Here is a 27459-nt window from a genome sequence, read left to right as displayed (position 1 = left end):
CGAACTCACTTGGTAGTTAATGAGAGATTTAGCACAGCAGGGCTTCTGTTAAATTAAGTTGTGCCTTCACATCACAGTGGGAAAACAGGTGTATATTGGTTTAGAATTATGGAAATGTTGACTAATTCCAAGGCTTGTAATCAAACAGCACGGCACCCTGTAATATTTTTCCCCCCAAAATATGCATTAATCTTTTATGTCTGGTCCCATTTCTTCCTGTCCACCAAAAGCTCACAGCTAAAAGGAGACCGCCTTTCATGTGTTTCCTATAGCTGTTCAGGGGGGCATTTATCAGATAGGACTATCCATAAATGCAAGATGTGGAACCCTGTCACCATTTACCTAATTTGAAGTGGAAAATGCAGCAACAGTGTGTGCACTGTGTAGGCTGGGAGCCTACAAATCAGACCCGACTTCTCAAAATTTCCCTTTAAGCCACCACAGGTAAAGTTGAACTGGATAAAAAGAAAAGCAAAAATAATCCCCAAGCCATCTTTTTCCAGTCCCTGAATTCTTGCACTTACTAACGGGTCTCCAAGATCACCATTCCTGACTTCTGCATGCAGAATTTTTAAGAAGAGAAAAACAGAACATACGCAACATTATAAAAACAACAACAACAAAACACCAAACTTAAGATGCTATTTGTTTCCTAGGAAAGGGTCAGAGTAATATGTCCCAAACAGAAGCAGACTTGTCAGCCCCTTGTAGGGTTTTCAATATGGCCCACTCATCATATTGACTCTGGGCTTCTTGAGAGTGTCTTCACCTACAAGGATGACATACTGGGGAGTTGTGTGCAGGTTTTAGTGGAATGGATGAATTCAAATTACCCAAGCTTTGCATTAATTTAAAACAGAATGTGATTTGGCATTAATAAACCCTACATGCTACATAAATTCATCATCTCAGGAATTTTTTTTAAAAAATATACCTGGAAGGGATTTTGTGTGCTGATTACTATAAAGTGTTTCTTTTTAAAAGAAGGAATACCAAGTGGTCTTTGGGTTTGATTAGGAGACTGAGAAGTAAGAAAATTTTTTCCTATTGTAGGTTGAGCTTTGATTGTTTCACTTGGTAATGTGACCTAACACCGCAACCTTCTAGAATTTACATTGAAAAAATAATCCATTTATAAGGAAAACAAATACTTACATAATACTTAAAAAAAAAAGTCATTGAGCAAAAGCACTTAGATGTACCAAAAGCTGCCTTACTAAAACCACCTTAAAATTTAGAGAGAAGTAGTGAAACGGGGAGGGAGATTTCTGCTATCACACACTTGCTTTCCTGAATCTTCTGCTCTTTGATTTGCTCTAAGGAAAAGGGAGAGGCTGCAGTGGTGTGACAGAAAGACCATAGTTCATAATTTATTACTTTTGGAGGGCGAAGGAGCTAATGTTTTGAATTTTTTTTTGAGTATCTTGTCACTACAAGAAATTATGAAATTTTCAATGGATTTAAGGTGAATTAAATATCAATGGATCTAAGGTGAATTAAAAATTAAACAAATGCTTTCTTTGGGGGTGATGGGGTATAAAATGCTTATATGTGCATATGTTAACATGAACACACACACACACAACACGGGTGACCGTGTATGTCTATAGCACTAAGAGAGCAAAACGACAGCTAGAATTACACCCTGAAAGCATTAGGGACACTGCATTATCTTCCTTATATTTTGATCGACCCAGGCTTCAGTGAAATTATTATTGCACAGCTTACTACAAATTCTTCACGATAACCAATGCACATCATTAGATTATTAAATGAACTCATGGAAATTTGGGTCAGTGGGGAAAATATGCAAACGGCACAGGACACTTTATACCAGCATGCAGTATATAAAATTGCCACAAACCCCCAGAAATAACGTATTCTGATGCAGCAGTTACATACAATATCAGTTCACTTCTAGCGAATTGTACTAATCATCAAATATTACCAGGAAGGAAATGGAAAAAAAAATTGCGAGTTTTGTATTTTCTGTTCTCTATCAACATGAAGCCACAAATTAGGCATTAAAACATTGACTTTGTTAACCGCCATTGACTGTTGAGAAACCATTAGGAGGCTTAATATTATGGCTGTACAGGGTACATTTTGTCCTTTCAAAAGAAAATCTAAGACTAAATTTCAAAAGGGGCTCCTGGTGAGTAAAAGCTTTTACTTTTCCATCCGCTTTTCTTGTGTGTGTTGGGTTTTTTTCCCCCCTTTTAAAGTCTTAGCCCACCCAAAACTCTTTGGCAGCTGCTGCTGCCCAGTGGGGTCACTCTGATTTTCTAACCAGGGGACATACTATTTGAGAGCTCTGCCCATCAGCATTAATGCCAGTGCTTCTTTAGGGGCTGGCCAGCTGGTCTGGCTGCCCCAGGGGAACAGAGGGGTCAGCACATACTCCTCAAAAGACCAAAGTCATTTTTGCCACTAAGAGCCCATAACTAGAACCTTCAGTTGAAAGGACCATTTTCAAGCAATAAAGTCATTTTTGTACAAAAGTAAACCGACTCACCCCAGGTAAAGTTTTAATATTGTGCAGGGCGTTCTGGGCCTCAAGTGCAGCTTTTCTTGTATAAAATGTTACGAAACAACAACCTACAGAGAGAAATGAAAAGGTTTTAGAAATTTCTGTGAATGCTTTGCTTAGATATAATGGAGACTACGGCGAACAAACAATCTACTTAAAAGGATGCACAATTTAAAAATAATAACGTGCATGAGAACAGTAATAACATCGCAAGCTTTTACCAGTGCCTTTCAACCAGACCGTATTTATTAGCTTTGCCCACGTTGGAGATCAATTTATAACTCTATGCACCAACTACCTGGAACACAGCTCTTCAGGAATTGGGGGGGGGGGGAACGACGAGGTGGGTGACATGTTAATGGCACTTGTGTAGCGACTGCATTCCGAGAAGTGTCTAATCACAGTGACAATGGCAAAAACTTTCAGTAACTATAATTTCCTTAAAGGATATTCTAGAACATCACATCTTAAAAACACTCTCTAAACTCAATGGTTTAGACCACTGATTATAAGGTTCTGAAAAGGTGGGACACTGCTTTCTTCTTCTTCTTCTTCTTTTTTTTACCTGTACCATAGTATATAACCCAAAGTTCTGTCTATGAGATGCTCAGTATTTCTTGGCCAAATGAAGGATAATTTTAACCACTTTGGAAATTTAGTTATGGTACAGGTGGGCACACGCCCAAGCAGATGTTCGCACACACGGTCCCATGTCTTATTAGATAACGGCTACAGCACATCAACCGGCAACTCTTTGATTCCTTATTTCTAAGAGCTGATGGGAGTCCAGGTTGAATGCTCCCACCCCAGGAGAGGCCAGCAAAACCCCTCTTCCCAACCAACTTTCTCCACAAAAGAAAATGGTGTCGAAGCCTTATACCATTACTTCTGCATTCTGAAGGATGGCTGACCCCTTCTTCAGTTTGTAGCTAAAGATACTGGTTGACACAGCTGTTTAAATCCGATGGTGATACCAGCTAATGATCTCTTCATTAACATACAGCTTCTCAGCACAGCCAAGCTTGGGAAAAGGGGGTGGACAAAATCTTTAGAAATTTAAAGAAGAAAGAGGATGCCTCTGAGTTGAGTTTGTAAGTTGTGCTGAGGGAAAAAGAGGAGAGATACACTATGAAGATCATAAATATTTTACCCTGATTGTACTAGGGGATCCTAAAGCACGGAGCCAGAGAGTTGGAGGGGGGACTTTGAGAAGTACTCATATACCAGACAGAGAACACACACCAAGTAGCATGAAAAAAATGTGCAGCACTCAGGCATCAGCCTTGGTTCCATTTAGGGGAATTAAGCAAAAAAAAAAAAAACCCAGAGGAGGGGAAAAAAATGGCAGAGTTGACAAGAGGGAGTTGACATCACTAGCCATCAACGGTTGGCTAAGGCATTCTATTTTTCAAAATAAAGACTCATTGAAAAGAGTAGAGATGGGTGCCCCGGTGGCTCAGTCAGTTGAACGTCTGACTCCTGATTTTGGTTCAGGTCATGATATCAGGACTGTGGGATTGAACCCTGCACTCGGCTCTGCACTCAGCTCCAGAGTCTGCTGGAAGATTCTCTCCCTTTCTCCCTGCCCCTCCCCCCATGCAAGTGCTCACATGTGCTCTCTCTCTCTCTAAACAAATAAAATCTTTAAAGAGTAGGGGAAATTAAAGTACAATTCCATTCATCCAGCATTCCTAAATACACCTATGATGCTTCCTCATTTAGAAATTTAGAAACTTGTCATATGTCGTTCGATTTTGTTTTAGACTACCGAGATTAAATATACAAAATACACAAAACCTTTACCTTCTGGACAAAGTAGAGCACAATCATTGCTTCTTGGCACTCAAACTACAGGCATTGAAGAATTAGAAACTCCTAAAATATAGGAGTTCATTGACACAATGGAAGAAACTGAGAATCATTAAGTTTCTTGAAAGAATTACAGATGGACAGACTGACCATTTTAATTTATTTTATTTATTTTTGAGAGAGAGAAAGACTGAGAATGAAGAGGGGAGGGACAGATGTGTGTGTGTGTGGGAGAGAGAATGAATGAATCTTAGGCAGGCTCCACACCCAGTGCAGAGCCCAATGTGGGGCTCAATCTCAGGACCCTGAGATCATGACCTAAGCTGAAATCTAGATTCAGACGCCTGACTGAGCCACCCAGATACCCTAGATTGACAATGTTCAGATGAGTTTTTCACTTCAGCTATTTTGAACTCTGTGACCACAGTCCATTTGGCCTAATGGTAGATTGTTTTTACTGAACTGTTCAATTTAATGAGTGACTTCAGCTGCAGCGGCATGATGTGATCCTAAGACTAGCTAGAGGAATTGCTTCAGATCTAGGAATAAGTTTAAATAGGGAAGTCAAGTCCCAGCTTCCAGCAACTCATTGGAATCACTCTACGAAGAAGAAAAAACCACCAACTGTGTTTCACTGGGCTTCCTACAGTAAGAAGAGCAGAGAGAGATGTAACCTCTGCCTCCTGAAAGCTCCTAATGGAATCTCAGTAACTTCTCTCCCTCTCCTGGGCTTATGGTGTTGGCTGCTGGAGAAGGTAGCAGGGTGGGAGCTCCCAACTGCAACCACGATGACCAGAGCTTCTAAACAGAGGCAGAGTCTGGTACTCTCCAACAGAGAGATTTGGGGAGTGGGATACTTAGAAAAAAGAAGACTTAGGGGTGGAGCGGAAGTTACAAGGCATGTGCTTGCCTGGAAAGAAGGCAATGCTGAAGATGAAGAACAAAGGCCAGCATGGCCAGCCTCAGAGCTGAAAACAAAGCCCAGACTGGCCCATGGGAATGGTGGGAAGGCAGGTAGGGGTGCCAAAAAAGGAGAAGTCAAGACAATGATAAGATAAAAGCACCAAGGAGCAAAGATGATGCTACTGAGCGAATCCTGTGTGTGAGGCCAACGGGAAGAGCTCAGGCCAATATGCAATGGTCTCCAGAAGACAGCAAGTGCTCTTGCCTTCAACATCTAGACAAAATCCCTACCACTTCTCACTGCCTGAAATCCACCAGAAAGGTACGGTTCATTTCCTATTTAAGTATTAAGATGCTCCCTCTGGGGATGGAAACATCTAATTGTTCTTAGCTATTTACATCTTACTATAAATTTGGCTGGAGCGCTTTCCTCTTGAACAAAGTTGTTAGTGGATAGAAGGTGGCGTGTGTGTGTGTGTGTGTGAGTCTGTCTGTCTTTAGAGACAGGGCAAGTGAGCAGTGTGGGGGTGGGGAGGCAGAGAGGAAAGGAATGAGGAAAGGAGTCTCATGTCCAAAATGGCAGATGGGAAGATACCCCAAATCCCAACCTCCTTCCAGTTTTACCCGGTGTCCACTGTGCCTTTACAACTGATACAGTGAAATCAGAGTTATCTCGACAGACCCTCTTCAAATGGTGCAGAGCTCTCGTGTCCTTTACTTCATACCCATTTAAGACAAAGGCTTTTCAAGATTATGTCCCGATAAGCTCTAGGTGTATATCCCGGTGGTCCGCTTCCCAACTCTGAACCCAAGAGCTCAGCCCCTCACTGCTGTGCTTGGCAAACAGACTTTGGAAAAGGTGGGCACGGGCTCCTCACTGTGGCCTAAGGCTTGGATTTTTGCCTCTACTTGTAGCCTCGGTTGGATACCCTCAAGCACTGAACAACCTACACAAACGTGGGGTTTCTGGGGAAGACAACAGGATTGGGAATATCCCCCCAGGACTCTACTTTTGGTTTCATACATTTGGTTCCTGAGTGACTTAGACAGAAATATCTTACTTCCTCTGTACCTCAGTTACTTTGGTTTCATTACCTCTCAATCAGTGAATAAAAACCAGGGCTGCCCGAGATCCTTCTCAAACGACACGGGTAGAGACAGCCGAAGTGTTGCATTTAGAACAAACTGTTAAAACGTCAAAATTATTCTTTACTTTTCTTGGGCTATAAATAGCTTGCACTTCATTTCAGCGTGCATACTAACTCACTTAACAAAGACAGTGTTTGATTAAGCTTATCTTAAAATTTGCAGTGTAAATACAGAACTACAAATGTAAGTAGCCACCTTACATACAGAAATTTGTGGTTTTCCCCTAAAGAGGCACTGGTCTACATACAACCAGTAATCGATGGACTCTTGTTTCTGAGAGCACCCTCCCACCTAACAACCATGGTCTTTTTTTATCCATCCATCACCTGATATGCTCACTTAAAATCTTAGCTTCAGTGACCTACAGAGATGATATTTCAACAAAAGGAAGGGAGAAATATTATTTTCCCTGATGTGGTCTTTATCATGGCAAAAGGTCAGGGAGCTACTACAGATCCCAGAAAACCCATGAAGGCTTGGCTAAGTTGGGATTCTCTTTCTTGCCTACCCTAACTGGATGCACAGCTGTTAAGGGAACCACCTGTTTCTTAGATTTCCCCACGCCAGCTATAACTCAGGTCTGAAATTTACTGGATTCATTTTTCAGGTCAGCTGCAACACCAGATGGCTCAGCAATACGATTCAGGGGACAGACCTTCCCTCTCCAGCAGGTTCTTTTACAAACATCCTTGTAAGGTGGGTAGTTAAACATCTATAAGGTCCACAGGTGCTCTTTCATGGCCAATGGCTGCAGTAAACACTGGGGAGAGACACCCTCCAGTGTCAGCATCGCCCTGGAATCCCCCTCTCCCAGCTGCCCGTGCAACACCTGAAGAAGGTTCTGCTCCATGGAAGTGACCTGGAAGGGGACCCCTGGGGGCTCTGTGGAGGCTAATGCAGTCTGACCAGCCATGTGCTTTGGCAGGTCTCCACCCTCCAATTTCTGCTCCATGCGGCTGAGTTGTGCTCACAGGTTTCTAACTTGTCCATCTCACACGGCCTCACACGCAGGTGCACTGTACGGGACTTGCCACCTTTATCCACCCATTCAGGAGTCTCTTCCTATTGCAGAAACTTTGACAGGATAAACGTGATGTCCCAGCCACAGGTTATTTTATGACGTCTCACTTTTCAACAGTTTTGACAATTCATTGCATCCATAAGAGCTTTGGGTTTCAGAGCTCCTCTGCCCTAAAAATCCATCTTCCATGGGTCTATGTATCAATAACTCCCCAATACTCCTCATCAGGTCTTTTTAAATTAGTGGGTGTAACAGGTTTGGGGGCAAAACTTGGGAGGTAATTCCAGAACCAAATACCAGTGCGTTAGGCCCACATGGAGCCTAACATATCCACAGGTGAGGACTCCTCTACCGATCACCAAGAGTTGCTGGTGAGTGTGTACACACCTTGGGGAGGGGTAACACATGAAAGCTTACTGGCCATTCATATCTCCCTTGGGAATTCACTTTGCTCCTTAAGTTGGAACATCTAGCAGAGCTCCCAGGAAGGCAACGTGAGATAGGTCAACTTGGATGCTAAAGAAGGCCTAGAGAGATCTTGGGGTACAGAGCACTGTCTATGAAGGCTGGCCAGTGCAAGCCTCACAGTGAGCATCTCTGGGTGGTCGGCAAACAGCAGTGGACACTGGGCCCCGAGAGTGTGAGTCAGGGGACTGGGAACCTTTGGTCACTCCAATTCCCACAAGTTGACAAGTTTAGCAATCTGGTTGCGTTTGTTCAGCATGTGAAGTGGCGTGCAATCAACATTATAATTAACTGTGCAATATGATCAGACCATCTTGTCTCAGAAGTTGAGAATGGCAGTTCCCACAGAGGCTAAGTGCTACATACTCCAAACAGGGTAGTTGGTGTCTGACTCCCATCTCTTCACAAATAGTTTTCTGCTGTCATGAAGAGTTCCCTCAGGTATTTTGCGGGCTTAATTGCAGAATAATTTGAGACACTGTTAGGAGGTTTTTGCTGTTTCCAGAGACAAAGCCCCAAGCAAGACAGGCCAATGGTATCTATACACACACACACACACACACACACACACACACACACATCAGTAGTGTATTTAAAATCATAAAGACACTCAACTTTAGTGAAAGACTTTAATTTTAAATGATCAAGTAGATTTATCCTCAAAGAAACCATCTGGATTATCACAAATCTTTTCAAACCACAGCTGTTTCTCTTGAAAATCTTTCCTTGGAAATTTTTGGTAATAATACTCACACGGGAAAAAAAAATGCACTGCTTATGTAGAGATCACCAGTTTGTATCATGGCTTGTCTTGAGTCAAATAGCACTCTGTTTATATTCTTCAGTTGGAGGGCAGTGTAGACACAGCCCTAGAGAATGACACCAAAACCCAGATTTTAAAACTAGTTCTGCCCTTAGGAAAGTCGACACCATACTCATTAATGAAATTTCCTCCGAGGTTTCTGATCCTTACTGCCTTGGGGAGGAATGAAACTTAAGGATTAATGCTGTGGAGACATCATTTTAAAAAAACAGCTTTAAGTCTTTTACTCTAAAATATGGATGACAAGGCAGTTTTTACCATAGAACCCAGGCTTAAAGACAAGAGGTCAGTGACTTGAATGGTTTTCAATCATTGCAACAGTCACTTGTCAGCTATGGGATGGAGGTTTCAGATCCCATGCTAACAATGTGCACTCCCAATGGTACAGGAACCAGCCCTCTGCATAGCTACTCTATTTGAAGCTCTTCAGGACTCTCCTGGGGCCACCAGCTGCACTGAGGTAAATGTCCCTTAAAAGGCACTCTCATTAATAGGAGAAAGGGCCTTTCTGGAATGTTCTAGTTCTAACTTGATTTTTTTTCTTTCTTTTCTTTTTTTTTTTTTTTTTTGATGCTACTCTTTGGTAATATCTTCATATGGAGAATTGGGGAGAATTTTCTAAAATACACAATTTTCCATTATTAAGTTATCATTACCGAAGAGTAGCATCAGGATGGAGGAAAGAAGGCAAAAAAAAAAAAAAAAAAAAAAAATCTCACATTTGGAGCTCCTGGTGTTGTGCACCGGACACCTATCTCCCCATGTGACCTCTGACCATGGGGTAAAGAGTGGGAGTTGTCCACATCTTCAAGGCCATTCCACATATCAAATGTATCAGATTTACATTCCTTTCTAAATCTCGGCAAATAAACACTTGAAAACAGCCATAAAATGATCATCTGATGACTGAACACTATACTTAACTTATTTCCTTTAGAAACAAAGTAATGGTCCTGGCAGATATATTTAGCTCAAGATACATTTGAATTCAGGACATCAACGAAGCCATCATGTCGTGAATTGAGAATTCCTTTAAAGGCTGCCTTTGAATTCTGAGGGGCCGACAGATCAAGGGACGAAGGCCCTGGAAGGCTAAATTAGCGAACTCGCTATGTTTTTATTCTTTCTGTGAATGAAGCTCTCTTTTGTATGCACATTTGCAAGCAAAGCAGGTGCCTGCTTTACACAAGTCGAACTGCAATTGGGAGCTTGGCTTCTTGTCAAGTCAGTAGCACACAAACCAGTTTAAGTCAACGGAGGACATACTCCCCATACTTGATTCCCCTCGTAATCTATTTTTCTCCCTCAATCTTCACCACTATATGGAGAATTTAATACTTTTTCAGAGTCCAAAGGTTGTTGATCTAAGTGGTACATTTTGTGCTCAAGTGAATCCTTCACACACTACAGGTTTCGACTATCAATCACTGACCTCACCCTTGCCAAGACCCCCCGACTTTCAGTTTCTACAAAGCAGTTAAAGGTTCAAAAAACCCCATCAAAAATCCCCTGAATTAAATTTTTAAAGACAAGTCGGCAATGACCTTAAAAGAATGAAAACAGGAAGCAGCTTTCCCGTGGTTCTGGAAGGTGACCCCTTAGCATCTCGAGGAAAAAGACAGTGATGAGATGCCATTCTCAAACAGACGCAGACCTCTCGGGTACAGTGGAGAGGGATGGATGCACCCCTTTCTGCAGGCTGAAGCCCACCCTCCAGGAAGTGGCACTGCCAGTGAAGACCCCTAACCAGATGCCCTGTTGTCCACTCATGGCCTCCACGGTCCTAGGTGTTTATTCCTTCTCCACTGTTCCCACGACTTGCTTTAGAGGAGCGCAAGATGGGATAGAACAATTAAAGCTCTGATTTCACAAGCTGCATTTAAAACCCAGTCCCCTCGCTGAGCACGTTTATGTGGCCCTGTGTACAATTTCCTCAGTGCAGCTCCTCTGAACTAGGATGCCCCACCAGGATGGCCACGACAACAAAATGAGAGAGACGAAGGAAAGGGATTAAAAAAAAAAAAAAAAAAAAGCAGCAATCAGGCCAAACATTATTAGTTAGCTATAGGGAGGACCTGCAAGAGGATGAAAGGGTTTTTGTTCTGCACCCCACTCCTTTTTTTTTTTTTTTGCATTAAACTCAAAATTGAAGGGAAAAAAATTAGAGGAAGTTAACAGGGCATAGTTTTCCCTCAGCTTCTGTACCTCTTCCATGGAATCCTGGGATTTTCCAATGAGTTAATGCTGGTAGCCTAACTCTCCATCACCCACAGAGGGGGTCAGCGGACTACCCACAATCACACCGGTAGCTAAGAGCAAAGGCATAGCCATCCCAGTAAGCACTGATTGACAGCACCCTTCAACGTCTGTGCCTCTCACAGGAGAATATGCCATGAACCACCCAAGAGGTTTTGTCTTTCTCTCAAAGATCCCTAGAACTGCCTGCGATCTTCTTTCAAGGCACCCAAAATGCCTTTTTATAACCTATAAGCCCCTTGTTTTAAACAGTCTCGTGGGACAAACTGTTTTTTCTCCCTCTAAGAGGGAGACTTCCTGAGCTCGAATAACAGCTACCCACCACAAATGCCACATCCTGTAGAAATCAACTTTTAATGAAACCGTATCCAATTAGCTTAGTTTTATAGAGTTTGATATAATTGGCACCCTGATGTAAAAAGTATTACCATCTGGCCACTACCTAGGAAGCAGAGAAACAATGCTGCCATTCTGCTGGCAGTGCTTGAATTATGGGGACAGCACCGTGTGGATTACCAGCCGTGGTCCCAAGGGAATCCCCTGGGCATCTCGATAACAAAACAGGAGCTGTACTTCTCGTTTCTGGGCACCTGGGGCAGGGACCTAGGTTCCTCCAGGAACCCTGACTCACCTCCCCAGAAGGATTACTGCTCCACAGCAAACCTGAGGGCAACTTTTCAACCAAAGGAGAGAATATGGATCTCACCCATTCCGTGCAACCCCGCCTGTCCTCCTCACACTCTGCACCTGACCCACTGTGACCACATTCTGTTAATTGGCCCCCGGATCTAGGCTACTACCAACCTCCTGCTGCCCCTGGGGACTTCTCCTGGAGGAACCATCTCCTGATACTCCCATGGCCCTGTGAACACAGGCACACTTTCTACATCTTCTGCCAAGAAAATGGAAGTTTCTTTCTTTCTTTCTTTCTTTCTTTCTTTCTTTCTTTCTTTCTTTCTTTCTTTCTTTCTTTCTTTCTTCTTTCTTTCTTTCTTTCTTTCTTTCTTTCTTTCTTTCTTTCTTTCTTTCTCTTCTTTCTTTCTTTCTTTCTTTCTTTCTTTCTTTCTTTCTTTTTGACCTAGATTAAATCTACTGCATTTTCAAGCCTTTTTGGGAAAGCAATGAGGACGAATGTGCATAGCTTTGTGTGCACTGCAACACTTCCTCACCATTATTATGTAAATTCCAACAAGAGCACAGCACAGAGAGAAAAGACGTCAAGGGCAAAGTTGCTGGAATCTGCTCTCTCCCTGTCCCTGGGCTTCTGAAAAAACCCACTTCTGTTAAACCACTTCAAACATCTAATAGCTGTAAAGGTATCTGAGGAATTTTAATGTCACCTTTTCCCCAGATAGGACAATCACTGCCTTTAGCTGTTTCTTAACATTCCAACTCTGCTCTAAGCATGGGAAGGCAAGAGGCCTTAGGACGTGTGTTTGTCAGTGAGGCATGGGGGGTGGGGGTGGCAGGATGAAGCAAGCAAGCAGGCTCCTCTGTGGGGAACATCATTAGATCTTTGGAATGCAAGGTAATAAGCAAACCGTGGATTTGGATATGTTTTCATTTTGAAAAGACTAATTCTAGAGTTGAACGGAGGACCGTAGTTTTTCTCTGAAGGTAAGAGAACAATAACTTTAGATTGAACCTGATGAGCCAGCTGGAGGCCGAAACGAGTAGTCTCCCTAAAACCTGTGTGGCTGGCCCGGTCGGTCTCCTCAGAGTCTTGGTGGTGAGGCGGTGATGTGTACCCGTGGTACCAGCAGGACCTGCACCTTCTCCAAGGGCCCGGCCACCTGAGCAGGGCTTTGGTTCAGTTCACCGAGATAATTTCACAGAAACGAAGGAAGGCATCCCAGGGTTAAATGTGGTAGAAGGTAGTTCTACCTTGAATCCAATTAAAAAGGATTTAGGTTCTCAAGTACTGAGGGACCTCATTAAAAGGAAGTTCCTAATATAAGTTTATTTCGTAGTATGCATTCTCTTGAGGACAGGATGGCATTATAATTAGGAGCCTAGTGGCAATGAGAGTAAGTTAAAATCATATCTGTTTTCCGAGGATTCTCAAGTCAGCACACTGGGCTATGTGACGCTTTCTTGGCCAGACCAGTCTCATAAGTCTCAACTTTGTGATGCAGCTTCAATGGTGGGGCAACTTATATTCACGGGCACCTCGAATATGGGCCATGCATTGTTAGCCTGAGAAAATAAAGCTTGGCTCAGTTACTTTGGCACTGATCCATGGCATCACTGTATTCTCATGTTTTAAGGGCCTGTTCTGGCGGGCGCTGCACCGTTCTAAGGGGGTTATTTCAACCTGAAGTAGAACCAAGGTGTTTTTTGTTTTTGTTTTTGTTTTTTTTTTCTGGAATCAGAATGTGGGAAGTCATATCTAGTTCCTAACTCTGGCCTCTATGGTTACCCTAAAGTGGAGAGGCATGAAACTGCGTGCTGGCTGAGGTCAAGATTTGTACTGATTCTGGTCTTTTTCCTGTGGTGGAGGACTCTGGAGAGCTGATATTTATGGCCACGATAACGGTCTCACCCACTCCCATGATAACTGAGTCATCTTTCATGTGCATGGAGATCAGGGAAAAAGATATTTTTACAAATTGCCTGGAAGAGCGGAACTCATAGGAGAAACGCGCTTTTGTGGCCAACTATAAATTGATGTTCCGGGGATAAAAGGCAAGAATCCTCGGGCCTGGAGTTCTCATGGCAGAGACCATGACAGTTTTCAAAGCGACACTGGATATTTCTGTCCTGCTTCATTCATAAAGCTTCCCTTATCAGCATTTCAGACTGACTGGGTGTTTGACAAATTTCTTAACCTCCTGAAACCTCTTGTTTATTTATAAAACGGGGTTAGTAACAGCAATTACACCACAGGGCTATTCTATTAGATGACATAATTTATGAAAATAGATGACACAGCTCTTGACATTTACATCAAAGTGCTTGATAAATGTTCCCGATTATTGTCCACCTTAAATGGGTTATGTTCCTCCACAAAGCGCCACGCCCCAAGAGACAGGTGAGGGACAAGACAGCATCACCCCAATGTTGTACCACAGGAAACTGAGGTATGGAAAGGCCGCATGGACGAGCCTGCCACCATGTCGCATGGCTCCCCGCTGGTCTCTCGATGGAGGGAGTACCGAGGGAGCCTCTTTTGTAAGTGATGACCACTCACCCTTTAATAGGGTTTGGAATTGATTTTGTTGTCCTGCTTTCTGAAGTAATTACTTGGAACTAGCCAAGTTCACCCATTTGCATCGCCTTCGAGGACTCTGAACATCCATTTACATGGCCTCTGAAATGTCAATCAATTTTAATGGAATCATTTCGATGACTTACCTGTTCAGGGGCCAAGAAAATTTCGGCCAACTGTACACTTGGACGGCACTCCCCCAGGAGGCAAAAGTCCCTAAAACAGTTTGTGATTTTGAAATAAAACCTGTCGCCATCTAATGGGCACACCCGGGTTTCATTATTATAAAAGGAGTTTAACCACAGACTTGTCACTTCTCTTCATGCCAGCAACAACAGAGGAAGGGAAACAGGGACACTGGGCTGTGCACAAGGAGGTGGCACTCTAAGTGTCTCGGATCAGGGGAGGAAAATGTCAGAGAGAGAACTGGGGTACGTGTGCCCAAAGTGTATTTAGGCACCTCCTGAACAGAGGGGTGGTTAAGGGCTGGACTTTGAGAGTTCTCATCACCATGGAAAAGACACAAGAAGAAAATCACTGATGGTCTGATAAACTGCTGTCTTATCACAGTTTGGGTGTTGCCTAGTATCATGTCCACTTAAGGACCCCTGAAGCTCTGTATGGGCAGGGGGGCCATGTTGAAGGGCTCCTCAGTCCCCTGCACAAGACACAGCACAGTGCTGGGCATTTACTTCTTGAATGATTATCTGGGGGCCATTATCTCATCTGATGGCCTCACAGCAACATGGCTTCCTTTAGGCTTTCTGTTCCACAAGCCTTCCTCATTGGAGCGACCAGAGATAAAAACTGTCCATGCAACACTCCATTCACTTCCTGAGAAAGGACTCTGGTTTAGTTGACCAATTTCTGAGCTAAGATAGGTGCGGTCTACTGGTTGAGTGAGACAGATTTTGTTCCATCCATTTAGTAAGATCACGTACCCAGAGCACCAAACTCAGAATCTGGCACATACAACCCATGGGGAAAAGATTAACTGCCTTTCTTCCTTCTACTGTAGGATATCATTTTAGGGGTACCATGAAGCCTTCTTCTACATTTAGGGTGATTAAAGAATTCATGCCAGTGGAGACACTTTGGCAAGTAGAAGGGGGCAATGTTAGTGACTATTCTGGAACAACAGAGACGAACCAGGACTACTGCAGACAAAGCTCCACACACCCTCTCCGTCACTCTCCTGGTCCCCACTTTCCATGCTGGGGCCTGAATCCAATGATGCAGACTGTGTGTTGAAGACCACCATGCCTCATTGTTCTAAGTCTCCACCCTCATATCTACTGAGCTCGGCCTTCCATCTCTCAGGAAGCTAAGTAAGTATAACAGATTACGGACACAAGAAAAATATAATACATGGTCCATGCACTTGATGTATTTAATATTTAGCTTAGACTTAACTGCTCATTCTTTAGCAGGTAGAGGGAAGATTCATCTTCTTTGCCTACTCTCTCCCTAGAAAACCTCAGAGGAAAAAGTGAAATATTTCCTTGATTTCAAGATTACAGAAAACTCTACATGCCACACACTGATTAGCAGCCATTTGGTTTCACTCAAGAAGAACGTAGCATCATCCATCAGCCAGCCTTTCTCACGCTGCACACACGCAGAAGCGGGATTTGATCTAAAAACTTTCATTTCTCTCAATCATTGCCAATGACACTTATTCTTCTGCGAAACCTTTAGAGAGAAGAGAAAAAGGAATATCCCGCAGCCTCCCAGTCCATCCTGAGATGACTGGATGAAGATGGATTTCCAGGCTTGAAGCTCTTTTGGACTTAAGAGCTACTGCTTGTTTGGATTTTGCACACACGATTATTAAGTCGGGTGTGGGAGGCAGGGCATGTTGAAAAATCCTCTGCAGCAAACTAACGGGCTCTGGGTGCCAAAGATCAGTCCTACGGCCAAGCCTCTGCCATACTCTGGTGCTTCCTAATTGTGCAGATAATAAATGATAATGACACTCTTTGCAGCTAGCAGATATCTTCCCCCACCACGAAGGGTCTCCTGGCTAGTTCTACATTTTATTCAGTCTCAGGAAGATCAAGAACTCAGGCAATCTGTAACAACGGAGGCGACCAGTGTCTTTTTGGTTTGCCCTGGGGCATGTTTTCTGTGAGGAGGAAGGGTCATCACCTTCTTGAGTGTAATGGTCTTGGGTGAATATGAAAGTTGATGGGAATCCCCTGAGCACACTTCGATCTGCGCAGAGGGACATGGGCCGTGTGAGTGCTGGGCAGCCGAGAAAGCAGTCTGGGATTCCAACATGCTGTGAGGAGCAACAAACAGAATTCCTCCCATCTCATGTCATGCTTCTGGCATGTTTAGGAGACTGGGTGGAGAGCTTTCCGTCCTTCATGTTTGGACTGAGGTCATTGATAAATAATTCAAACACTCTTCGTCTAATATAGTTATGCTTTTAGTTCCCATGATGGTAGAGGTTTCTAAAGGATTCAACGTTATGACAGGAGGCAAAGTAAACTCCTAAGATTTCATTCCTAGTCAATCTTCCACACTGGCCTACGTGTTAAGAGCTGTCATAAGCTGATATATTCCAAGTACCTGACATAAACCATAAAATAACTCTACGTCTCAAATAAACCTTAAGAGAACTGTATGCACAGATGTACTAGTGTTTACCCGGTGGAGTCAGAGCATAACCTTGTCTATACAGCGAGGCCTCCAGCCAAATTCTAAGGCTAAAGATAGTTAAACAAGGCTGCCAGGAGTGAGATTCTGTTCATCTGGCCTGCCCCTATTCCTTACAACATATATTCCCAGCCTAAGACTGCAAAAATGCACAAAATACTGTTCTATAATCGAATGGCATCCTCTTATAATGTTGCATCTCAAACATCCCTGAAGATAATCATCACCTGGAGTGTGTGTAATAAAACAGTTCCTGGAACCAACCTAGGGTCCTACCGGATGTGGATGTCCTGGGCAAAGGCCTGGAAAATCTGTGCAAGTGTCCCCCGTGATGTTTATCCTCTAAGAAGTCTGGGAAGCACTGCAGGAAAAGACCCCCATGAGACATGGCCAGCTGCTACCCCACACCCATCCTCTCCTCCCACAGGGCCAGGACTGTCCCAGAGAACACGGTGGAAGCCAGGTGGCTCACGGCAGTCAAAGGGAATGTGAGTGCAAGTGGTATTTGCTGCTTCAGAGCCAGGGCTTTTAATAGACGAGACCAAACTCTTTCGTATTTTCCTTCCCTTTCTTCTGGATGGATCAGATAGGAGAAAGAAAGGCCTCGGGTGAAGGCAGGGCCAGCAGATGAAGAAGGCTGGATCCTTGTACCTGCAGGTGGAGGAAAGCTGTCCCCCACCAAGAACAGCCAGAAAGGATTACTGACATGAGCCAAAAAGAGACTTCTGCTGTGTCTGAAACCCCGACACATTTTTGGGTCTATCACAGGATGTTAGTCTACCCTAGTTACTGCAACACCGAGTGGTTAAAAAAAAAAAACCCAAAAAAAACAAAAACACAGCTGAAACAATGACAAACATGTCAAGATGTTCCGCCCACACCTTTGGCACATCTGCCCAACATGGCTATGATACAAACACGCTAGAAGGTCGAAGTGAATATGTCTCAGAAAGTCAGAAGGTGGTGTGGATGGCTCTCGAGAACCAAGTAGATGAAGCCTGTGTTGCATTTAAATCAGTTTCACAGTAAGAATACTCTCCTTCTCTTCTTCCTCCTCCTCTGTTTTTGAACCACTTGGAAAAATGAGCTAGACTGAGAGGCAGATGTAATACTTCTTGATAGGCAGGTCTACCATTTAAATCCTCAGTGATGAGCATATCTTAATTTCATTGGCTTATATGGTGAGATTTAGTCCACAAGCAAAAAAAATTTTTTTTGTCTTCTCCCTCACTTTTTCCTTTCTTATACTTTCCAGTAGCACTTTTTCAAAGCAAAAAAACAGGAACTTAGGCTTACTTTTGACTCCCTTCCTCTATTGCCTCACTATCCCATTAGCTTTCCCAAATGAGTGTGGGCATCAGGCATTGGGTGCCGTGCAGGTGGGCACAGAATTCTGATCTGGAGGGGTTTTGGGGGTCTGGGTGTGGCAAAGGGGAGGGGCATTCTCCTGGACAATTTTCCTGAGGTGAGATCCGAGCTAGCAAGTGGTATCTTCAGGCCCTTTCGGTACCTAGGCAGCTCTGTAATTGTCTTAAATCTCAAGAATTCATGAAAATAAGCACACACTCAAATGCAACAGAGTGTATGCTATGAATATCCAGGTAACGAGTATTTTAGAAAATTTAATAAATTTAACTCTTTTTTTTTTTATCCTCCTTGGTTGCGGTTTTGTGTAAATCTAAATGGTTGTACAGAAATGCTAAGTCGCTTTGGTCTAAGAAGAGGCTTTCAGTATTCTGAGATAGGAACAAAGAAAAATGAGTATTTCAAAAGGAGTCAAGGGTGGGGTTGAACGTGAGAGAGACACCTATATGTATAAACGTGTCCCCTGAACAAGTTTGTAGGCAACTGGAAATCTTATGGGCTCACTGGTTCTTACAAACCATTTATAAAGCTTCTTTAGTGCCTCAAAGAGTTAATATTCTCCCCCAAACCCCTCCGAGGCGGACTTCCTTAATGCCGGGAAATTGAGGTGGATGTCAACCCCATTCATTCTCTCCGACCACAATGAGAAATCTGGAAGGACCGTCCAAATCTGTCCCTGGAATATCTGACCTCAAATATATCCTCTGGAACACACCATAACTCCCATGACCCAGTTTTGTGACATCGATGCTGGGGCATCTCTGGGTGCTGGCTGCTGCCAAAAGCTCCCAGGTGAGAAATTCAGGTCATAACAATCAGGACACATCTAGGTTATCTGACGCCTCTGGACTCCGATTGGTTTTATCTCATTAGTCTTCATCGTGTCCCTTGTTCTAAGTTAAGCCTTCCTTAGTTCTGCAGTAGAGACTCAATGAATAGATTTCACAGAGAGTTAAAAAAAAAAAAATTCTAAGGTTCCAGGCAGCAAGGCTAACTTCTTGCCCGTCAGCAGCTTTTAAAATATTGATGGCTTTTTCCTCGTAACAGACAAGCTGAGTGGAGTCTGGAGGGCCAGCTCTAAACTGTGACTAGAAATGGACTCCACGTAATGAAATGTATTTTTCAAGAGAAGGCAGACTCAGAACGGAGGGGGTGCACAGCCATCAATCCCCCTCTCTAGGCCCGATGTGTCTGATCCAGACTCTAGACAGGGCAATAACGTATGGGCCTGCTCTGTTCCCAAGCCTGACACCTTCCGACACTTCTAGTCGGCAGCAGGGGCAAGTGGGGCCCGTGTTCAAGGAGTGACAGAAGCAGCACTTGGCTGGAGACAGAGGTCTGTTCGAGGGAGCCTCTTGTATATTCAAGAGGGAAAGAAAGGGGCAAAGAGGCAACTAACAACAGAATCAGAAATCCCAGCAACAAACAGAAAGCATCTCATATGTGTCCTTAACCAAATGGCTTCATGCTCACCTCCAGTGAAAGATGTTGGTGCCAGAGATAATATTCCTGGGTTCTTTTTCTTTTTGTAAAGATTTTATTTATTTATTCATGAGACACACACACACACAGAGGCAGACACACAGGCAGAGGGAGAGCATGATTCGAGACTCGATCCCAGGACCCTGGGATCATGCCTTGAGCCAAAGGCAGATGCTCAACCACTGAGCCACCCAGGCACCCCAATATTCCTGGGTTCTCATAAAACTATCATCTCTTCCTTGAGAATCTCTCATCTGTAAAAAGTAATCATGTTGCTGTGCATCAGACTCATCCCTGCTCTATAAACCCCCATCCATAAGGTATCCTTGGTTACGCACCAGACAAATGACTCTTGGTCTTTAAGATGATAAGTGGCCCCCAGAACACAATTCATTGTATTCTTTTTGCCTATAAAGAGGAAAACTTACATTCTACTTTTGCTTCAAAGACATGCCATGGGGGGATTCCTGGGTGGCTCAGCAGTTTAGCACATGCCTTCAGTCCAGGCCATGATCCTGGAGTCCTGGGATCGAGTCCCACATTAGTCTCCCTGCATGGAGCCTGCTTCTCTCTCTCTCTCTCTCTCTCTCTCTCTCTCTCTCTCATAAATAAATAAAATCTTAAAAAAAAAAGACATGTCATGTGATCTAATCAACAGATCTTTCTATAATATTTTGTGCCAACTCTTAGGTCTTTCTTGAAACCTAAGTTGTCTATGGAGTACCACTAACATCTTGGTGAAGAGGAATAAATATCCCCTGAGACTTCATAGTTTATGGGGGGGAAAAAAAGCAGCCCCAAAATGCTATGGTGCTTTTCCTTCAGATGAGCTCTGTAGAAGATGCTAGATTGCTAGATCTGAAGCAGACCAAATGACCTCTCTCTTTCAGGTCTTCTTCAATAGCTGGCTAAGAAAGTAGAATGTGAGAAAGTAGCTACTGCTCTAGAATCTTTTTTTTTTTTTTTTTTGGACTCACATAACTTCAGATGTCTTTTGACTGCTTTCAGAACAAAAGAAAGCTCTGAGCATCAGCATCCTTTTTTTCCAAGGGGCCTACCTGGGTCTAGAGGAGGGAATGAAAAGTCTAGTCTAATCAAGGGTACCTAAAAACAAAACATCAAAGGTAGAAAAAGACACATTGGCAACGGAGTACGTGTTCTGTCCCCCGGGCCTTGCCCTAAGCTTTCAGGCTCCTGGGAGGTCTGACCATGCCAACCTGTGTGTCCCCTCTAGGAAGATAAGAGAACACAACAACCCGATTCAGAAAAGGACTCGCTGGATGCCCGTTGCTTTATCAGCTTCCGCCTTCGGCTCCCATGCTTTAACTGCAGCAGAATAATTATTTCTGAGATCGTCCGCTGCCATACGGAATAAGCTGTAACCCGGAGAGATACCTGACTGATTACACAGCCATCTTTTGCACATTTCATCAGTCTCAAACAGCAGATAAAACAACTATTTCGTGTGAACCAGCAGGCTCCAGATTAACCCTGCGGAGTTAAAGACGGTGGAACCCGAGTATCAGCTGATTCCAATTTAAAGCAATAAATCACTGGCAATGTTGACATAGTTGGATGGGGTCTGCTTACCAGGTGACAGTTACTGTACATCTGAACCCAACTTTTGTATTACGGAGGAGTCTCCTGCGACCGCCTCGAAGCTGCCGCCACAACACATTTTTAAGATAGAAAGAAATATCCTTAATAAAACTGTCAACGGCATCAGGAGAGATACAGGAGGGCCCTCGTCCACACGTGACTGAACAGCAGCAGGAAAGCGGGCCCAGGAGGGAAGCCTGCAGGAACCGGGGCAGATTTTTGTCTCTGTGCGCCCTAACTATCTGGGACACCAGGTGGGAAGGAAGATTTCAGAGGTGCCTCCCCGTCCTCCTGCCCCTGACTCTGCAGCCCAGACAAGTGGGATGGGAGCCCGGCAGCCCCGAGGCCGGTCCGTGTCACCGCCACCTGTATTGTTTAACAGCAAGTGGCTCATCGAGAGTCGGTCAAGAAATGTCACTGCTGCTTTCCTTGGAGAAACGTGGACAATGGACTGTATTCTGGAGAGCACACAAGATGACTCTGGTTTTTCTTCTCTCCCCGGTGACATCTGATAAGGAACCCTTTGCTCCCCTAGCATCTGTTTATTTTATGGAAACTGAAACTGGAGATGCAAATGGTTGCTCCTGGAGCCACACAGCCTTTTTTTTTTTTTTTTTAAAGATTTTATTTATTCATGAGAGAGACACACACACACACACAGAGGCAGAGACACAGGCCAAGGGAGAAGCAGGCTCCATGCAGGAAGCCCAATGTGGGACTCGATCCCACGACCTCAGGATCACACCCTGAACCAAATACAGAAGCTCAACCACTGAGCCACGCAGGTGCCCCTATAAAGACTTTCTTATGGGTGACAATAGGTAGGAAAGGAGGTGCTGCTTCACCCTGCAAGGGAAGGACCCTGGATTTTGCAGCACCGCCTGGTGTGACAGTGAGAGCACTGGCCCAGGTCCCACAGGGGTGGCTTGAGTCCCAAGTGTCCTGATGTGGGCAGGTGGCTGACCTCCCTCATCCACAGACCCATGTGCTGTGTCAAATGCAGATGCCAACCCCACCCTGCCTACTCTCAGGGCCGCGATGGGGGGAATAAATGAGAGGATGACTGGACAGTGTTCTATGGGCAGGTGGAATCTACGCAGACAGAAGTCCTTATCCAACAGGCCAACCAAGTGCTCAAGTTTATATAAACCTGGATCGGTGGTGGCAGGGGCTGAGCGGCCTGGGGCACATAACTCTCCATCTCTTCCCTCCCTTTACAAAGAGGCTAAGGACGCCCGGTGCTCGTGTGCTGCCCCGGGTTACCGTGGAGTGACTGGTCTAAATGACTCTAAATTACATATTCACGGATTTATACGATAAAACAGCCGCTAGCCAATAAAAATAGCTCCATTATGAATCTGAGCTATATGAACATGCAAAGAAGAAAGTCATTTTCAAGGGGCTAATTTTTTCCCACGAGGTGCTCGGGCACCGCAGACAGGGACAAAAGAGGTTTAAATGAAGACTCTGTTGTGCCATGTTTAAGAAAGAGCATTAATATCTTGTGTGACTGCATCTGTGAATGAAGACATTCAAAAAGCCATTATGTTTTCAACATAGGTTAATAATAAGGCTATTTTTCCACCCACTCTTTGGCACAGCTGTAATGTTCTTGGCCTCAAGTGGGAGGCAATGTTGAACAAGGAATCAGAAGACAAATGATCTACAGCATAGCAGTGCCAGTTCCTATAAAATATTATCAGGTTGGAAATGGCTGTTCATTGTCTTCACGACTGTGACTCCTTTCCCCCTTTTCGGGGCGAGCGTAGGGTTGTGGCGACAAGGCCTGCCAACAGAGCCCGGTTTACAGTACCCGGGTCATGGCAGATTAACTTTTGTCCTAGTCCCAATCAGATGTCAGCCAAAACTTGGACATAAACTGTGTTTTATGAAACATGGTTTATCTCCTGTCTTGTTTTCTCTGGCGGGGCTGTGTTCTATAAAAGCACGGATGTCGGTTTGGAGGAGCATGGCAGGTGCATGACCCAGTCTGATGGTCGGGGAAGAGCAAGAGATAAGAAATGATTCTCCAGCATGGCTCTCAGACCCGGTGACCCAGCACAGACAAAGCATAAACACAGGCAGGGCCAGGGAGTGACGGGTCAGACCCCCGGCTGGTGGGGACCACCTACTTCGCGTGCGCTCAACCTCCTCTGGGTGCCTGGTGGGTTTCTGTTTTCTCCACTGCAGAACAATGAGCCAAATAGCAGTTAACACTCTCAGAAAGCACTCTGGGGGATATTCGAGGAGGACAGTCGAAGTGCCAATGTGACATTACTTGGTTGTAAGAGGAGGAGAAATATGATCGCTCCTAGAAGTGTGACGGGAGGTGAACGTTAAGCTCAGAGTGGAACACCGACAGTAAGTATCATATATTTCTATCGTTTCCAAAAGGGCACTTCAGAAGCTCCTTCTCAACTATGGGAGGGAAAGACATCGTCGTCTCCCCACGACACTGAGAAGGGACCTAGGACCACAGGATGCCTAAAAGGAGCCTGTCGGAAATGATCATTCAGAGCAGAGGCCACTGAGCTCAAATCTCACCTCCATTCCTTCCTGAGATTATGGCTTATCCAGCATAGAGCCACTGGTATTTATTTTTTATAACCCGTATGGTGCTATAAAATATGACAGTGTATTGTTTTCTATGAAATAGGCTGCAAATAAAAATGGAGTTGAACTCCTCCATGGCAAATAATACCTACGGGTATTCACAACCATGTTACTTTCTTCCAGATTCAGGAACTGCTACCTGACTCTGTATCTATTGAAAACTAAATGTTATATTTCTAGTAAAATAGCATAATAGGTTAACCTGTCACTCAGCTTTGCTAACAGGAACCAAAGGCGCTAAGTCACATGGTAGGGAGAGTTTACTGCAGGGATCCAGGCGGTTTCCCCTAAACCAGCCTCCTGTTATTTCTCCTCCTATGCTTCTGTGATCAGGATTATTTGGACTCGGAATGTTTCAGGGTGCCCTCTGCAGAAAACTTCATGATTCTAAAGGGGCTGGAAGGATGTCAAGGTGGGCTTACTTGAGTTAACTCTGGAGAAACCGATTGCCTCACTTTGAAATTTTCGATTTTCTCACGTTTTCATTTCAAAAGTGGAAATAGAAAAATCTTTACTTTTTAAAGGTCAAAGTAAAAAAAAAATTAATCAACAAGATCATAAGTCTGGTCTCCAGGTGACCAAATTCCCAGCCTTGTTACTGTTATTTAAACTATAAATCGCCCTCTGTTCCTCCACAAAATGGGGATGAACATACTCTTCAGCCTCCTTCCCAGGATTCTACTGAGAATGAACACTATAAGTCTGTCAACGTGAAGCACCACCCAAGCACATGTGTTCTAGCTTTTCTTAGGAAAGCTATCCCATTAACGAAGTAATACAAACATGCATAAAATGAAATAGCGCTTTATAAAGATTGGGCTCTATTAGTTAAGTCGGCACTATTTTTTTCTTTTCTCGTAGCAAAAACAATTGGACCCACAGAAGGTGTCCTGTCTTCTGTGTGTGTGTGTGAAGGTCTGACTGACCTTCCCGGTCCTCGCCCCACCTTGGGGGGCCTTAGCGGGAGCACAGATCTCAATGTTAATTCAATTACTCCCCGTGGTAGAAACCCTTCCTTCGTTAATGCAGTCTGTGGTGAAAATTTCTCTACTCTTTTAAGCATAATTGCTGTACTTATCTTGTCAAGGTGAGACTTCTGAGTGGTTTTCTTCATTCACATAAACCTGGGATTGCTTGTGGGACTGCCTTATCCATTCAAAGCACTTCCCTACCCTTGCACCATGGCCTGGTGTCACTGAAGGAGCCCATCGCTGCTGTGGCGGGGGGGGGGGGGGCTAGCCTGGCTTCTCACAGTCCATGGTGGTAACACGTCCCACCCCAGGGAAAGGCTAGTGTGACCTTCCATGGAACAGTCGCTGCAAGCTTGGCGAGAGGCTCACAAGGGGGGTGCATTTGTGTTCAGGGTAGTGAACTACCAGGCCTAATTCTCACTAAAAATGGTTTGCAGAGGGTGTTGGAAGCAATGTTGAGAAAAACAAGACCAGAAAAACAGAGCCAGGTCATGATCACGTCATCTTTACATTAGCTGAGTTGAAATCTTAGAGATCGTCAAAGTGAGCAGAAAAACATGATGACCTGGATTTATTTAGCGCCCTGCCCTTCCTCCATGCGTCCCTCTCTGTCCATCCAGGTCTTTCTCGAGTCTGATTGCACACACCTGAATCACCTGAACTTTTTTAGATGCTGCTTGGGCCTTTTTGCAGAGGAGTTAAATCAGAATTCCTGAGGGTGGCGTCCAGGCCCTGATACTTCTGTTGTTTTAGTTCTCTAGGTGATTCTAACACTGACATTCTTGCAAACCCCTGCCTCTCACTGGCATCTCTCCCCATCCTCGTGGAAAGCACCCTCAGAAGGTATAGAACTTACTCCAGGTCGCTCAGGAGGCCATTCTCAGTCTGAACCAGATAAGTTCCCAATTAACACACTTGCCTTAAACGTTATAACAGACTATCATAGGGGTGTGGTTGGGATGGGGTTGGGGAGCAGGGGTCCAAGGAACACCAGCTCTCTCTAAATCTAGTCCATTGATATGAGCAGCTGCCACAGCCTCCCTCCACTGGTCAGTCTCAGGGTGGCGGGCAGGGCAGGACTGTGGGGGCACGTTCTCCCTCCAGGCTATGAGCAGGTGAGAAATGGGAGTGCTGGTAATCAAGATGGCAGGTGCCGTCCAATGCTACCAGAATCAAGGGGGCAGCCTGGTTGGTGCTTCTAAAGAAATGTATCATTTTCTCTCACTTTAAATATTGCTGAGATGAGCGTGTGTGTGTGTGTGTCCTACCTCTGGGGGTAGGGGCATTGTGGGCACGTGCCAGAGGAGCCCCATGTGAACCACGACCAGGCTCCCACACTCTGCTCAGTGCGAGTGGGTTTGATGAGATCACAGCCCAAGGGACCACACAGCTGTGCACGTGGGACAGCTGGCTCCTTAAAACTGATGGATGGGCTTCCACGGAGGCAGGCGAGGCCAGAGAGATGAACAGATGACGATTCCTCACCACTAACTGGCTCTTCCGGGCGAACAGCAGTAGCTCAAACAATGCTGCCTCCACAGGAAAAATTTCCCTGGGTGGTCAAGTTTCCAAGAGGTGAAAGTGACACAGTGACACAGGGACTGGGAATGTGCATGTGGGGTGGGGGTGGGGACGCAGTAGAAACCGGAGAAGCAGCATGTGTGTGCACACATATCTCCTCCCTCCTCTTTTTGTTTGAGATTTTTCTACATTCAGACTATGGATAATCACTTTGCCCGGAAATCTAAACACTAATGAAATAACCATTAACTATTTTGTTATTTACAAAAGAAGTCTGGTGATTTGGAAAAGATCTAAGCTTTGAAAATGAGGATGCTTGAGGGTATCTACGCTGAGGAGTCTGCACTTAATGAAAACCCAGGGCAGGCAGAGGGTTATCTTAAACTCTTATTTCCTCCAGCCATCAGGGACTTTAGGTTTGGAGGTGGTGTCCCCATTTCGTGCCCCCTGATGAGTCACTTTCTGGAGGCTACTATAGAGGGAGCTGGTCCTATGGTGAGTCCTGGTCCAGAGGTGTCGCCCCTCTGATGATACAAGACACTGGTAGACCTGAGACAGCCTTCCTTCCCAGGGATACCGCCTGAGACTATGGTCCCAGGGTTCTTGTGGCTCAACCTCTTGTCAACACGAACACAGGCTGAGCTCAACTAAACCCTGTGCCTTCCCAAGCCACTGATCTTGCCTCATTTACTTTGTAAGTTGGAAGTACCCGGGATGGATTTTCAAAGTAAGACATTCCCTATAAAGCTGCACAGGGAAGCACACAATGAACATTTGTGAGTGCCCACTATGTTTCAGGCATTGGACCAGGCACTTCTAACTCAGGCCCACTTATAGATGAGAACACAGAGCACATAAGCAGCTTTCCCAGCCCTCATACAGCTAGCGAGGACTGGAATGGACTCTACACACAGATTTACCCATCACCTGTCCATAAACACGACCAGGATTTCAATGATTTTTCTTTTCCATTGCGGTAAAATATATATAACGTACACTTCATCTTTGTAACCATTTTTAAATGTATTGTCTCAGTGGCATCAGGCACCTTCACTTTGCTATGCAACCATCATCACCATCCAT

General features: G+C 44.5%; 1 protein-coding gene across 10 annotated transcripts in view; it reads right to left on the bottom strand.

The window, feature by feature from the left end:
- The window catches only part of CELF2 (CUGBP Elav-like family member 2), an 812543-nt gene that overhangs the window by 109191 nt on the left and 675893 nt on the right, over window positions 1–27459 (bottom strand). For all 10 annotated transcript variants that reach the window (XM_055331578.1, XM_055331570.1, XM_055331569.1 and 7 more), the window contains one exon: window positions 2516–2598. In XM_055331578.1, coding sequence (XP_055187553.1) covers window positions 2516–2598 — 83 coding nt within the window. The remainder of the gene's footprint in view (window positions 1–2515; window positions 2599–27459) is intronic.

The sequence above is a fragment of the Nyctereutes procyonoides genome, unplaced genomic scaffold, assembly GCF_905146905.1.
Source record: "Nyctereutes procyonoides isolate TBG_1078 unplaced genomic scaffold, NYPRO_anot_genome, whole genome shotgun sequence".
NCBI lineage: Eukaryota > Metazoa > Chordata > Mammalia > Carnivora > Canidae > Nyctereutes > Nyctereutes procyonoides.
The sequence above is the reverse complement of the archived record's forward strand: the minus strand, read 5'-3'. Positions and strand labels throughout refer to the sequence as shown.